Source organism: Trichechus manatus, unplaced genomic scaffold (assembly GCF_000243295.1).
Source record: "Trichechus manatus latirostris isolate Lorelei unplaced genomic scaffold, TriManLat1.0 scaffold00286, whole genome shotgun sequence".
NCBI classification, from domain to species: Eukaryota; Metazoa; Chordata; class Mammalia; order Sirenia; family Trichechidae; genus Trichechus; species Trichechus manatus.
In genome coordinates, this window is record NW_004444222.1 from 1,035,408 (window position 1) to 1,051,901 (window position 16,494).

The 16,494-nt window shown below is 36.9% G+C and overlaps 1 protein-coding gene across 1 annotated transcript in view; it reads right to left on the reverse strand.

The window, feature by feature from the left end:
- The window catches only part of PKD2 (polycystin 2, transient receptor potential cation channel), a 57,194-nt gene that overhangs the window by 2,689 nt on the left and 38,011 nt on the right, over positions 1 to 16,494 (reverse strand). The window contains exons 8-14 of the mRNA XM_004390147.1: positions 12,678 to 12,845; positions 10,590 to 10,771; positions 9,407 to 9,527; positions 5,673 to 5,771; positions 2,897 to 3,018; positions 2,522 to 2,639; positions 1,092 to 1,255 (exon numbers count right to left, since the gene is read on the reverse strand). Coding sequence (XP_004390204.1) covers positions 1,092 to 1,255; positions 2,522 to 2,639; positions 2,897 to 3,018; positions 5,673 to 5,771; positions 9,407 to 9,527; positions 10,590 to 10,771; positions 12,678 to 12,845 — 974 coding nt within the window. The remainder of the gene's footprint in view (positions 1 to 1,091; positions 1,256 to 2,521; positions 2,640 to 2,896; positions 3,019 to 5,672; positions 5,772 to 9,406; positions 9,528 to 10,589; positions 10,772 to 12,677; positions 12,846 to 16,494) is intronic.

Sequence of the window (16,494 nt, forward strand, 5' to 3'; positions counted from 1 at the left end):
AGACTTTAAAACAAAAACTGTTATTAGAGATAAAAAGGGACATTTCATAATGATAAAAGGGTCAATTCATTAAGAAGATACAACAATTATAAACATGTACGTACCCAATAACAGAACTCCAAAATACATTACGCAAAACCTGACAGAACTGAAGGGTGATCTAGATAATTCAACAGTAATAGTTGGTGACTTTAATACTCTACTTTTCAAAAATGGATTGAACTAGGCAGATCAACAAGAAAATAGAAGACTTGAACAATATAAACCAACTAGACCTAACAAACATCTATAGAACATTCCACTCAGTAACAGCAGAATATACATTCTTCCCAAGTGCATGTGGAACATTCTCCAGGACAGACTATATGCTACACCATAAAAACATATAAATTGATAAATACATGTAAATGGAGACACAAATACTAAAATGTTAATAATAGACACCTTTGGTTGGTGGAAATATGGGAGTTTTTTTTCCTAGAATTTTTTTTATTGTGGCAAAATATATGTAACATAAAATTTGCCATTTTAACTGTTTTTAAGTGTACAACTCAATGGAATTTATTACATTCGCAGTATTTTGCAACCATCATTTCCCAAATTTTTCAGCACCCCAAACAGCAACTCTGTACCCATTAAACAATAACTATTCATTCTGTGTTTCCCCAGCCCTGGTAACCTCTAATCTACTTTCTGTCTCTATGAATTTGCCTATTCTAGATATTTCATATAAGGGATGTGAGGGAGGGGTCCAACTTCATTCTTTTGCATATGGAAATCCAGTTGTTCCAGCCGTTTGTTGAAGAGACTAGTCTTTCCCCATTAAATGGTCTTGGCACCCTTGTTGAAAATCAATGAGCCAGAGATTTATGGGTAATATGGGAGATTTTAATGTTTTCTTTTACTATTCATTATTTGCTAATTTTCCTATAATGAACATAACACTTTTATAAAGAGAAATAAAAAACAGTAAGTTATAAAAAAGAACTGATGACTCGTAATGGGAAGGTATGAATTGAGAGAGGTGGAGGAAATTGCTTGGTCTCTTGGACTCTTATCAACCCAAATTCTGCCAAATCATTTATACTTACACTTGAAACTCTTCATAAGAAACGCCACTGGAGATGCTTCCTCTCCTTCTAGAACTATGCCCACTGTCTTCATCATCATCTTCCTCAGAGTCGTCCAGGCTTCGTGGGAAACTCCGGCTGCTCATAGGACGTGGTAAAGAGCTGTGATCCAAGTCCAGGTCCTCCTGAAGAACATGAGGTCACCAAGTGAGGAGCGAACAGCGAGGACTCGAGCAAATAGGAAATGCTGTGTGCCATTTACCTAGGATTTCTCTGTGGTTAACACCTGACTGTGATCCCCACACTTTTAAATTTCATAGGCTGGTAAATTTTCAAAACAAATTTTAACAACCAGCAAGGAGTTGTGAGCTTTTTGTTTGGACAAGAAAAAACATTAAAAACACAACAAAGCAGAGAAAAAAGTAAATACAGAAATATCACCTTGTTTTCATAAAGATAGAATTTTAGTAGATTTGAAGCAGGAAGTATATAATCTCTGAATACGAATTTTGACTAACTACAGCCTTGTGAAAAATTTACTCATTATCTTCTTCTTCACTTTTCACTGTGACTGGTGAAACCTTCGTCACCTACCAGGACTGTTCTATGTTCGGCACAGCAGCACGCAGAAACCAGTGTTTCAGACTATCTACTCATGGGAAAGTGGTTTTTGTAAACAACATTCAGCTGTATTCTCTATACCTCAATGTACCATGGATTTTTCTGGTTTAACCATTGATCTTTGAAAGTTAATGTGAAAGCTTGTAATTATTTTTCTGATTATTCAAATATAGTATTTAACTATAAGTACTAATTACTTGAAAAGCAGCCAGTCAGAATAATTTTATATCTTCTGAGAAACTGCTTTTTTTTACCCTCTCATGGACATTGTTGACGACATAACTAATCAGGTTTCTCTTCTCAAGCTGACTACTAGGAAGCTTAGGGCCTAATATGTAGCCCAATCTTAATAAGCTATGTGTTTTACAGAATGCACTTTTTAGCCTCATTCACAGCCCAGTTTTGTATTTTCGTTTTGCTTCATCTTTTTTTTTTTGCGTCTATTCTAACTTATTGCATTTTTACATATTGTTGTATTATATATCCTTTTTGGAATAAGCAGGGGACTAATACATAAATTCATTAAAGGAATCACTAAATGAGTTGGTTTATTTTACTGTCAAACTCCAGCTCAACTGTGCTTTCACAGAACTTAGGACATTGTATTTATATTATCTATATGTCTATCTTTTCCATTAGACTATGGATGGGCTCTGACGTACAGGCAGGGACTCTGCATATGTGCACGCATGTGTACGTGGTGTATATGTGCACAAGAGTGCAAAAGGGAGAGAGAGGAGGACTGATTCTCTCAACAGCGCACCACTTAATATGGTGTTTGATACGTCGTGTGTGCTGAATTGAATCAAGTTGTCCTAATGTGGACCCACCCTCTCTTTTTCCAAGTCGTCTCTCATCTGCTGATGTTCATGTTCGGTCAGTTCTTGGTCTCCATCTTGGTCATACTTTGTGAATATTGCCTCAATCTCAGCATCAGTATGGCCCTTCCTGAAATTATTGAGAGGATACAGATGAACTCATTTGTGTACATGGTCCAACCCAAACACAGAGACATCAAAACGCAGGAAGAAAGGAGACATTGTTGAATGGGGGCAGTCCTCCTCTTACAATATATTCCAGAAAGACACCCGCCTCTGGAAAAGAAGTGTCTCTCCAGGAATACTTGGGCCAAAGATGCCTTTATCACCAACAATTTATCTTTAGAGTCAGGAATTTTCCAGGTCCTCAGGAAATATGATTCTCACCCTTTGAGATCTTGTCGAAGTTCATCAAAGTTTAACTTGCCTCCCCCTTGCCGTAGACTTTCTGAAATATCATCCACAGTATTTCTTTTCAATTTCAGTTTGACCAAGGCTTTATGGTAGCCCTATGGAAACAAAAGACTTGGTTTAGTATATTCTCATTCTGCATTTGCTCTATCCATTAACAGTAGTAACTACTGTAAGGCCAGTGACCAGAAGATGAGTTGGTCGCTCAACATGTATGTGTTGAATCAATGAATGAATACACGTATCTTGAGATTTCCATAAAAACTCTCTTGTGGTAGTTATATGGAAACAGGCAGGATCTTTCAATAAATCAAGAAGAACTAAAGGTCTTTTGCTCATATGTATATTCAAGTTTAGGTGACAGAAATAAAAATTTCCATGCAGAGAAACTTGAGTCATGGACTGAACATTTATTTTCTCTGTTATCTCACAGTAAGTAATATCCTTACATATGTTAACTATGTAAAAAAATTCCAAAGAAATATGGATGAGGATATTTCACTAACAAACTTCAATTAGATCTTACTTTGTATGGTAGTGTGGGACTGCAAAAATCACCCAGCAAGCTGAAACCATGCAAAATGATATTATGATCACTGGGAAAACTATGATTGTTCCATGACCTTAAACAATTTCTGTCAAAACATTAAACCCTGCCTGTCAATTATAAATTTATAAAGAAATTTTAAAAAAGCAAAACTAATACTTATTTAGAACACTGAAATTTAAAACATTATAAACATTGAGAACTAACATGTTTTATTTCTTTGTAAAAAACTTATCAGCTGTAGTTTGAACAGTTCTTGCCTTCTTCTTATCATATAACCTGATACGGAGTGAGCATCTTTTCTCTTCCTTGGCTAATTGTCACACTCCTTTCTGTTTAGATAAACTTCTAACATTTTAGCCTTCGCACTTTCAATGTTGTGAATTATCTCTGAGAGTTGCTTTAATGTGAAGTATTTTTTCCCATGGAAGTTCCTGTAATGTGAAGCCTTTTGAATCACTTCCTCTGAGATACTACCATCCTTTACATCACAGTCAATCCTCATGTGTGTTCGTAAGTTTACCTTCACTAAGTTCCTCTGGCTGCCTATCCTGATTTATTGAGAGTCTGTCAAACAGCAATGGGTCAACATTCTCAGTCATCTGTATCTTCTATAATTACATTTACATTCAATTTGAATGTCACTTCTAGTGTTATCACTTTAGGAATACTGGTGGCACAGTGGTTAAGCGCTCATCTGCTAAGCAAGAGGTCAGGGGTTTGAACCCACCAGCCGCTCCATGGGAGAAAGATGTGGCAGTCTGCTTCCGTAAAGACTTTAGCCTTGGAAACCCTGTGGGGCAGTTCTACTCTGTCCTATAGGGTTGTTGAATTGGAATCTACTCGATGGCAATGGTTTTTTTTGGACGGGTTACCATTTTGTGTTTCTTTGCTATATGTTCATCTTTGCTGGCTAATTTCTCTCTTTTAATTATACATTTTTGTAAACTGTCAGTGTGGGTTTAACACTAGGAGACAAGCAGGCAACACAACTACATGCTTTGCTATTTGTGTATGAACTGGATAATGTGTGCAATGAGCAATCACCAGCAGACTTTGAAGTGATGTGACTGATCACTGGTCACACCATGCATCTGCTATTTATGTAATGATCTGTGGACTGAAGAGCTAGCAGTGAAGTTTGTACTTGATACTATTACCCACAGTTAATATACTGTAATAACTGAAACCTGAACCATGTTGCCTGGGAACTGGTATTACTTCAGTAAACCATGGTAATCAAAGCATGTGCATATCAGAACTGTGAAAAGTGAAGACCGGCTGTATACACACTGGAGATTTCCTAAAATGTAACTGACTGTTATGCAGAATTCAGGATAACATGATCGACTCAATGGCAACAGGTTTGGTTTTTGGTTTTTTAGATTCCGTCTCAGGGAATTTGTTTTAACAAGCTGAAGTGCTTGATTCATGATTCAAAGACAACAGACAGCAGTCCCATGGCCTGAACCAATAGAAAAATGTTATACTTATGGAGCCACTGTATCTTAACAAAACGATGTTTGGGAACAAGCTGTGTACTTTAAATGTAGTTATTTGTTGTTGTATAGTTTTATACTTGAAACCAAATAAAGAAATCACATTGAGAAGATCAAAGCTGCCCCAATTTCCTGTCCTGCCCTTCCATTTAACAACTATTTCCTGAGAAGGTGCATCAGTAAAAGTTCTCACGCCCCTAGGCTACGGCCTGAGTCCCTGTACCTTTTCCTTTAATTATTTTAAACTTTCCTTGGAAGGGCACGGTTAAGAGGTGAACGACCAAGTATTTTCCCCTCAAATTTTTTCTTTTCTTTTTAATGGTTTTTGAAGTAGAAGAGGTTGGAGGGTCTTTATATAATCTTCTCTTCCACTTTATTTTGAACTCTGGATCTCTAAGTGAAAGTCAACTAGAGGAGGTGTCAAGACAAATAAAGGACATGAAGCCGCAGTTCTGCTCTTTAAGAGTCAAGAGATTACCAGACATTTAATTCCAGAGATGGAAAGGATTCCCAGAATTTAAGTCCTAGGTAGGTGTATCCATCAAGGATCCAAGAGAGAGTATATTTAAACTATTCCTGAAAGAGAGCAATCTCTTCTCTATTTTGAACAATTTCAATGGATCGATGTTGATTTGGAAATCTGGCCAAAACAATGCTTATTTTATGTAGGAAATAAAACAATTTTTGAGAATTAAGGCTTTCATACCTTTCTGATAAGATCTGAGAGTTCCATTTGAGCTTTTTGCTGGGCCAAATCAGATTTAACTTCAGAGTAAGTATCATTGATGATGGCCAAAAACATATTCTGTTAGTAAATCAAAGAAACACAGAGATTAAAAAAAGGAATTTAAATATAATTTGCAAACATCAATCCAAAAATCTGGCACGTCTTTTTGCTTACCTTTTCTATAATTTGCTATCATCCCTTTGGGAAAATTATTTCCTCCATGAAATCAAATCAAAGGAAAATACAATATATATTCTTACTTATCATTACAAAACCACATACTGAGATACATTTCGCAAACAGGGACAAGAATGAAACACAACAAAATATTAATGCACCTATGAGTGGTGGGATTATTTTATTCTTTCCATCCATTTTTCTACATTTTTTACAGTTCACATAAATTACTATAGGTGTAGAACTCTAAAAAGCTCTTCAAATTTCAATAGGCAAAATGGACAAGTGGAATTCTATGCTTATTCCAAATATTATTATACAAGAATATTTAAGATTTACAGAGCATATTTCAAAGAACTGAAAAGACCTTTGCAAAAATCTTCATTGTGCTTAAAATGCTCTCAAAATAATTAATAGGAATACAGTCAGGTCTTCTAGGAAAAGAGTCAAGAAAAACTTGGTGGAAAAGACAGACTTTGAAGTCAGAAACTTGGGTTTCAGTCTTGGCACTGCCAACACTATGCTAATCTTTCTAAGCTTCAGTTTAAATTCTATTGATTTATTTTTACATTTACATAATAGGAAAATAATAGGCTTATTATAATTATAAATAATGGTGAGGATTAATATGATAATCTATATAAAATGCTTAAGACAAGGCCTGATGCATGGGAAGTGCCACATAACTTATAATTATTACTCAGTAGTGGTTAGTTTCTTTTCCTTTCCCCCTTCCGAATGGTTTCTATTTCTAACATGGTTTGTATTTCCAAGAGACTTTCTTGAAGCACCACATCCAACAGATCAGGTCTCTCTTCTACATGCCCTTCCTCTGTCTTTCCTTTCAGCACATAACTATGGTTTATAACTATATAGTTAGGTATCTGAGCACTACAAGGAGCCCTGGTGGCACACTGATTAAAGTGCTCAGCTGCTAACTGAAAGGTTGGTGGTTCAAACCCACCAGCTGCTATGCAGGAGAAAAAATGTGGCGGTCTGCTTCCATAAAGGTTACAGCCTTAGAAACCCTACAAGGCACTTTTACTCTCTCCTACAAGGTCACTGTGAGTTGCAGTCAACTTGATGGCAGTGGGTTTTTGAGTGTTCTGTCTTCCCCTATGTATGTGGAATCTTAATGAGGGCAGGGTTGGTCTCTCTTTTCCTTCCCATTGTATCCCCAGTATCTAGCACATTACCTGGAATAAGAGCAACTCAGCAAATAGTTATTGACTGACTGAATGAATGAACAAATGCAGGCTCTATTATTTTAATGGGTTAGGCACTGAATCTTTATGAATGAAGGAGGAATGCTATTTAAGATTCTGTAGCAGAAACGAGAATAGAATATACAATACATTAAAGTCCCTGGTCTAATGCTCAATTCCAAGAGCAGATAATTGCAGTCGGAGTAACACTTCCAACCTTCCTCCCAACCCACGCAATCAGAGTTCTATTTTTGCTTCCAAATGGCTGTTAACTAATGCCTGCAAATATCTTAGCTGAAATGGGTTAAAGTATGGATCCTCTGAGAAGGTTTTGAAAATTAGAAAGTGGCTGAGAAAGGCTCTTGAAGGTGTGGGGATTTGAAGTTCACCCTCCTCCTCTTCATCCTGTCTCAGAAGGTGCACTTAATTGCCAGACTGGGGTCTGCACTAGGAGGTCTTTCCCTGTTGATGATGGGACCTTTGCTTTCCTGCTGAGCTAGGCCATTTCACACCACAGAGGCTTCTAGGTAAGCAGGGGCAATTAACACCTGGCAGTCATCAGGGAAAGGTGGCCAGCCCTGCACTCAGCTTGGCTTTTTCTTATAAGAAAGATCTGTATCAACAATAGTTTAGCTTAATTAATAAAGAACGTCTGCCTTGAACATTGTGCTCTTTTAAAAAACTATCCGCACGGGATCAAACTGACAACAGCAACTTGAAAGGTTGGACAGGAAGTTTAGGGGGCAGTGAGTTTATTAATGCTGGTGGAATGATTTGGAAAAGGAGGGTAAAAATGGTTGAACAACTTGAAGAATGTAATCAATGTCACTGAACTGTACCTGTAGAAATTGCTGAATTGGTGTGTGTTGTGCTGTGTATATTTTCAACAACAACAACTAAATAAAATATTTTAAAAGAAAAGAAAGGTTTGTATCAACAGTAGCCTTTTCTCTCTTTTTGAGAAACGAAGGGATGGTAACTCCTTTTTGTGCGGTGGTATAAAAAATTACTTTCACATAAAAAAACAAAAACTAAGAGCTCCTTTTCTTGGTTCTGGTAATTGACCTGATAAAATAATTGAATAATCTAGGTCTTGCCTACTAAATGACAATTAAATGAGTCTACATTTAAGCATTTCCACCTGTGGCCTGAGGGAAACCAAAGGGTCAGCTCCAGAACTCTCACTCCCTGGTTTCTGCTTTCTCAGTAGAGATTCAGGTGCTCCAGAATCTAAAGAACTACTAATGTAGCAAAGGCTTACTTTTCCCCTCTATTTTTTTCTTTAATATATGACAGGAAACAGAAACTCAAGAGGCTTACATTTAAAAACTAGCCATGATACCTGCATACAAGATACTTAGACAACATTCCTGATCCTTTCAGTTCTTAGTTACAGTAGATCTAATACTCAACCAATACATACTATACACTACACTGAAATTACTGAAAATGTCATCATTCAACCTTATGTAAAGGACCTTTACAAAATCTATTAAAAATGAAAATAATTTTATTTTCTTAAGATGATGGTTCATGTAAGGAAAGTCTTAAATGCTACAGTTTAGATAAAAAATATCCACTGCCTAAGTTAAACTAATGTAATTTAATACTTTCTCAGGGGAACAATGAACATATAAGTGTTAAGATAAAGAATACAATGCCTTTTTTAAAAAATCTTAATTAACTTAGGGGAAAAAATGGTCATTTGTACCAAATAAACAGAATAAAAAAATTTTTTGAAAATAATTTTTTAAAGCAATTTCCATTCGTTGTTAGATTTAGTTTTAAATTTAATATTTGAATATCCTTTGCAGGCAATCTCTAGATGTGTGAAGTCTGAGTAAGTTAAAACAGATCTCAATCTGACAAGCAATACTTCACTCAAATAATACTCTTGACATCCTGAATATACTTTTTTCTGCTCTGTCAGTTCTTATTGTTTAAAAAGAAAAAAAGAAAGAAATGTCAAGTCATGCTAGCAAGTGACTATGAAAGTGCTGACATTTGTGTTAAAAAAGCACGTAAGCATATTCTACTTTTTAGACAAGTCAGCATTTTGGGTAACTAAAGTGGCATTGGATCTCATTTGTTGGCACTGATTAGACACATATATATGGGTAAATGAAAGACCATGGAAAAGGTACTTGGTTAAGACTTAAAACTTAATCAATGAAAAGGAAAATAAAGTTACGTTTTCCAGCACCTACATTTTTCCTACTTCCTGAATCTTTATTCAAAAATGATTGGGCACACAGCAGGAAAGAAAAGAGAAGACGGCGATTTATGAACATAAAGTTTAAATCCCCTCACTATAAACAAAAATGTACATACCAAAAGAACGAAGAACATAAAGAACACAAAAGTAGTGAAATAAATTGGTCCCAAAACTCGATTAGCTTCTTCAATCTCTGCAAAGTTGATATCGCCCAAAATGATACGGAACTGAGTGAAGCTATAAGAACAAAACAAAACACCAAAATACAAAAACAAAGAATGTCCAGCAGTTGATGTAACATTTCCTAAAGATGATTTCACACTCGAGAATCTTTTTAGCAGTGTAGATAGCTGCCAAATAATAGAAAATTGTCAATCCTTTCGGGAAACTCCTGCTAGTTATATAAATTGAAACCTTCTGAAATAAAAATAATATACTTTCATGCTAAATATGTTACTTTCACTTGGCAAAGAAGAAAACATAATTAAATTATATGAAGTTCCTATCTGATGACCTATAAAGCAATTGGCTATAAGAATTCAATACATAATCTGGATAAAACATTGTTACTCTAAATTTTTACAATGATCACCCTGGGTCTGAATTTAAAATCTCTTAGTCAAAATTGTATGTCTTCAAAGACTCAATGTGAGGCTCACATGTACTCAAAGTGGGGTCAAAGTGGCCAGCTGACTTTAATCAAACAGCAACATTAGGAATCTTCCATGCACAAAGCCCTATTAACTTCCATTATTGTGTTCTTCTCCTTTCCTAATAACTCCTTGCTAAATCGCATGGAAATCTGGTACTGGCTACTTTTTTCTGCTTTTAATATCATATTTGGGAACTTTGACAAAAGAAGACTAAAAATTCCTGTACTGGTCTGAGTTTCTCCTAGAATATTAGAAATACCATTTTTTCCCCTTAGAGCATAACTTGAAGTTCAACATATATGGTAACAATATTCAATAGGAATAAAAATATAGACGAATGGCCTTTTAAAAGCTACCATGTGCATGTGGTGCTAAAATGACCTCGATCTTCGGAATACTGTTGGTTTCTGAAGGTTGTTCTACTATTTCATACTACTTTAGGGCTGCTATATTAAGCATCAGCATTTTAGAATATATTGTCTTATCTGCATCAAGAGGTCAATGTTTCTGGGAAAGGTAATTAATTTTTAGTTTAAACAAATTTTTTAAACACTTGGTAGTCAAATAGTCATGAAGACTTCTTTATCTTTGACAGGGCACTGACATCTCTGATTACATTTTTCTTCTGAATTTTATATATACTTACATACACTCTTGGAAAGTACTGAAGTCATCAACCTGAGTGCCAAAGACAAGGTATGCCAACTGAGCGTAAGCTAAGAAAATGATGAAGAACATGATAGCGAAGCCAAAGAGGTCTTTGGCACACCGAGACATGGTCGTAGAGAGCTGGCTCATGGTCCTGTTAAAGTTGATGAATTTGAAGAGCTATAAAAGAAAGGGAAGAAATTGTTTGTTTGTTTTACTTTCCTCAAACCCAGGAACTTCTATTTTCTTGTTCGAAAAGTACTTGTGGAGTGTCTACCATGTGCAAGGCATTGTTCTTAGAAATTCCTGCTCTTATGCTGCTTACATTTCACATGATTATTAAAATATAATGAAAACAGGTTAATTAAAATGACTAGTGACATTCCCCTCAAAAAAAAAAAATTACAGTAAAAGAAAGACAGGGGGAAAAAAATCCTCCAAAATGAAAACTAAGTAAAAAATCAGGAAATACTTATTGCATATTAACACTGCCATTTATTGCGCGCCAACTATTGCCAGGCACCATGGTGAGGGCTTTATGTGTACTGTCTTTGCAATGACTGGAATATTGGTATTCTATCTCCAGGAGTCTTATCGAAGCTTGGAGGCAGAATTTGAACCCAGTTTTATCTGACTCCAAAGCCACATGGGAGTGTTTTTGTAGAAAAGGCATCGAGGATGCCTGCCTAGGTTGTGCAGTTCACAACCCAGAGGCCATCACAACTTGTACAGCTCTAGGTGGAAACCTTGGTGAAGGGATACATTAGAAGTATGCGTCACAATCTCCCCCTTAAAGAATCTCAATGGCAAAGTTTTGGAGACAAGATATTTATCAGGGAATCATGAACTAAAAACACACAGCCTGAGGCATACACTGGAAGGAACTCTAGAATTTTACTTAAAGGCCTCTTATAAATTAATGTTTCTGGCCTCAACAAATCTCTCTTTTGAGGGTTGTAATCACATTTCTTGATACAATTCTTATCACTTTGAGACCTTGATTATTATTACTATTTTATGATAAAGATTTGGTACTTTAGTGATAGTTTCTCCTGAGTACACATTTAGTTGAAAAAACAGGATGAGAAATAGCAAGATGAGGTCTGTGCCCTCTGATCAATCTCAGGTTTTCCAGGTGTGAACACCTGGTGAGTACCTGTGGTGCATACCCTCTAGAATGGTGGTGAGTTCCCTCTAGAACAGTGCTGTTCAACAAAACTTTCTGTGAGGATAAAAATGTTCTATATTTGCACTGTCCAATATAGTAGCCACTAGTCACGTGAATATTAAGCATGCAAAAAGTGACTAGCGCACTTGAGGAATTGAATTTTTAATTGGATTAATTATTAATTAAATTTAAGTAGCCACACGTGGCTAGTAGCTACTGTTCCGAAGCAGTCATAGAAGCTGAGCTGGTGACAGGTTGGAAGCTGCCTCAGAATTACTGAAATTTCCTGCATCTCCAGAATTGAGGCTCATGGTACACGAAATGCCCTAACCTTTCACATACATAGAAAGGCACAATATGCCTTGGGAAAAGAAGGAAATGAGTGATTAAGGAAGGAACTACGCAGAAGAGGAGTCTGTCCCAATCTCAATTCCAGGTAAAGATACCCTATGGCCTTCACCTGGAAAAGAGAGAGCCTTCCAGTAAGCATTTCCAAGCATAGCATCTCTTCCACTGCTCCATCTGGTTCTTCCTCCTCTTTTTACTTAGTTCCTTATTCTTCACCTGGTCACCCCATGTCAGGTAAAACTTGGACCTGTCCCCGTGTCAGAGCAGCCTGGAGCCGTAGGCCCAGCTGACATAATGAAAAGGCCTCTTATGCATTTTCTAAATGACACCTATAAGGACAGGTCTTGCAACAATGCGGACAGCAGGAGAAACAGAATCATTCGCAGTGAGATGAACGATCACATGAGCCCCAGTATGCTACTTTACATATAAAATATGGAGCAGCTTTGGATGGCCACTTGAATTTGGCCACAAAGGCAAATTCAAGTTCTCCAACATTTTCTATGACTCATGTTAATAAAGAGAAGAAAAATATTCTAAAAAAGCCAAAACATGAAATTTATAAATTACCTTAATCCAAACAAAAAATACAGTGACAGCAGCTACATTGTTGAACTGTATTTGCCAGTACGCCAGATGTTCAAAGTTAGGGAAAGTATTCTGATCTTCCAAAAACTCCATCAGCACCTCTACACTTGAAATTCTATATATGTTAATTCCTATAGCTACCACTGATAGCTGAAAAACAGAAAGATTTATATTTCATTACAATGTATTACAAATCTGTAACTTACCTTAGCTAGTTTATTTTTCTTTACCAGTATATAAATTCTAGGGCTCACCATTATTCCAACCCAATAGCATTCATAAAAGTCACTTGCACAATGGAGAGTGCTTAGCCTTGCCACTAAATAAGCAAAACAATATATTGCTTGCACTTTCTGAATCAGGAATAGAAATCCAATGAGTGTGATGATGCTGTAACAAAATCAAGCTCAAACAAGAACACCTTCCTTTTTTTCTGCCACTCTCACTTAAGTCACTTTCTACCCTTCCGCTTTCTCAGGCTCATCTTAATTTGTGTTTTTTATTTATTCTCTGCTTTCTCTTCATTTTCCAATTTCCAGTCTTCCATTGTTTGATTTATTCAACAAATACAGAGTGGATGCCTATGTACATAGCACTATGCTGGCGCTAAGAGGAATAAATGGAAGTAAAACATACAACCCGTCCTCAAGAAACTTATATACTCTGTTAAAGACCAGATAAATACACAAAGTTAAATGATACCAAAAACTTAAGAGTTGGCATAAGGTGAGGGGTGAAACGAGACATATTAAAAATGAGTACTCGTAAGAGGGAAGAATGAACTTAGTCTTAAAAGATGGCACGAGAGATGGACAGAAAGGGGTCGAGAAAGAATATAAGCGGGAATATATGAAAGCCAAGGGCTTTTCCCCTTTCTCATTGCTAAGTCTTATCTCATGACCATAACTTTCACATCTGCTTTGGTTTGGGCTATAAAACAAAATCTGAGGGGAATACGGGCCCCTACTTTGCATCCATCACCACTGGACTAAGATGTATTTATGTGGAAAGTATTAAGGTTACTTAACAACCTTGCCGTCACGTGGGGTCTGATTCCACAGTAACTGGGCTGTGGCTGGTCCTGCAACCTTTGCTGTTCATTCTCCCTCTCCTCACAGGTGAAAGCCAGAGACCACTTCACTAGCCCTTCCCAAGCTGTCTGTCCAGATCATGGCCAGGTTATCATCACAGCAATGGCCCGCATGGCTGCTGATCCCAGCTGAGCTGCCATTCAGAGCAACTTCCTTTTCCTCTCTGAAGGATTTCCAGAACTGATCTTATATTTTCATGCTGGTGACAGGATTATCTGTTTTGAGCTCTCTAGAACACACTGAAAATGTTTTTCCACAAGGATTTAGCTGAAAGGGAGGGAGAAGCTGAATTGGTTGGCTGCATGAACCCACAATAGCTCTTTCTTCAACTCTCCTTAAGTACAATTTGCTACTCTGGCATTTCCCCAATCTAGATGTTTTCACTCTGCACAGGAAAAATGTTTATAAAAATACAGACTATATAGTCATTTACACATTTTTTTCCCACTGCCATTGAGTCGATTCTGACTCATAGTGATCCCATGTGTTACAGAGTAGAACTGAGCTCCATAGGGTTTTTTTTAGCTGTAATCTTTATAGAACCAGGCCCTTCTTCCATGGTGCTGCTGGGTGGGTTTGAACCATTAACCTTTCGGTTAGTAGCTGAAAGCAAACTGTTTGTGGCACCCAAGGACCATTTATACAACATTAATATCACATTAACACACTAGATTTTCTTGAGACTTTAAAATATGGAATGAGGGAAAAGAGATAAAGAAAGAGATTTTGCGAGCATTTGAGTTCCATTATGTCACTCCTAAGTTTTCATCTTTGGAATTCTCATCCCCATCTACAAAGACTTTCTTCCCCTACAGAACATAAGCTTCAGGAAGACAAGAGTTTTGATTGTTTTTTTTTTCACTCCAATATCCTTTATGGCTAGAACAGTGCCCGGTACATAGTAGGTGCTCAGAAAATATTTGTTGAATAACTGAATCATTTTCATCCTGTGAAACCTTGCAATCAATCAAATTCTCTGAATTTAGACTTATTAGAATTCTTTCAACAATTCTGCTAGTTTTGAAAGACTATTGCTTAGAACAAATGATTAAAGTAAGGACTTCACAGTGTTTATTAGAGAAACAAAAAAGGAAAATAGAAGGAAAAATTGCAAAGTAATTCCAAGATATTGTTATATTTAGGAGACCATTTCAAGTTTCAGGTGAACATAACCAAACGTGGGCCAGATAAGGCCAAAAGCCTTGTGTTATGGATTGAATTGTGTCCCCCAAAAATGTGTATCAACTTGGCTAGGCCATGATTCCCATTACTGTGTTGTTCACCATCCTGTGATCTGATGTGATTTTCTTACGTGTTATAAATCCAGCCTCTCTGATGTTAGTGAGCCAGGATTAGAGGCAGTTGTGTTAATGAGGCAGGACTCGATCTACAGAATTAGGTTGTATCTTGAGTTAATCACTTGAGATATAAAAGAGAGAATCCAGCATAGAAGGGAAGGGACCTCCTACCACCAAGAAAGCAAAGCCAGGCGCAGACCCGGAGTCCCTGCACTGACAAGCTCCCAGACAAGGGGAAGACTGATGACAAAGACCTTCCCCCAGAGCCGACAGAGAGAGAAAGCTTTCCCCTAGAGTTGGCACCCTGAATTCGGACTTCTAGCCTCCTAGGGAGCCCTGGTGGCACAGCGGTTAGTTAAAAGCTCAGCTGCTAATCAAAAGGTTGACAGTTCGAATCAACCAGCCACTCCTTAGAAACCTCCTGTACTATGAGAGAACAAATTTTTCTTTGTTAAAGCCATCCAGCTACTTGTGGTATTTCTGTTATAGCAGCACTAGGTAACTAAGAAACTTTGGCTTAGGTTAGAAGGTCTAGTGGTGAATAGGAAGGACGTGTCTAGTGGTGAGCAGAAAGCATGACCTAACTCTACTTGGTCAGAGAAGGTTCAAAGAGGAAGTGGGATACCAGGAGCCGTTGTTCTTGATAAAAGCACAGTCTGAAATGTCTTGGCAGCACTAAGAATTAAAAAAATAAGAACAATAGCACAGTGAAGCAAGTTTCCAAAGAAATGCTTGCAAATGTGGTGGCTGCTGAGCCAAGGAAACTATCTTCAATTTCCGTGACTTCATCAGCTATTCTTTTCCAGTGGTCTCTAAAGTGGGGACAAAGCAACCCACTGGGGTGTGGGAAGAAAATATCAGAACTTCTATGCAGGTGGTAAGAAGGTTTAAGAATTCTATTTGTATTTATTTTTATCTCAAACATTTAAATTCTATGTATGTGTATAGTATATGTCCAGTATATAAATAAATATGTATATTAGATGTACCAGTATGTGTGTAGTCAAAGTTTCACTGAGAGGTACATGATCAAAAAAGTTGGATACCACTGACTCACCTTTTGTTGGTACTGAAGTTTTTTGTTGTTGGTATTGAAGTTTTTTGGTTAAAAAAATAAAGAAGCCTGTTACTAATAAGCATAAAATCACACTTTTTTGGTTTACCTTTACCCTAAATGACCTAAATATAAGCATATCCATACAAAGCAATAAGCAGGGTTTACATCCTCAGAGTTCCAAACAATAATTATGTTCTAGACTGTTAATGAATATGGACTGCAGTCTGCCATCACTCAGGAGAGAGGTATCTTGAAAAACTATTTCCAGTATCATGGCCTCTCTTGCCTCCTTAAATACCGAAATTCTATTGAAACTGTGCTCATTGTTAATATGTTGAGAATTCTGGATTCGA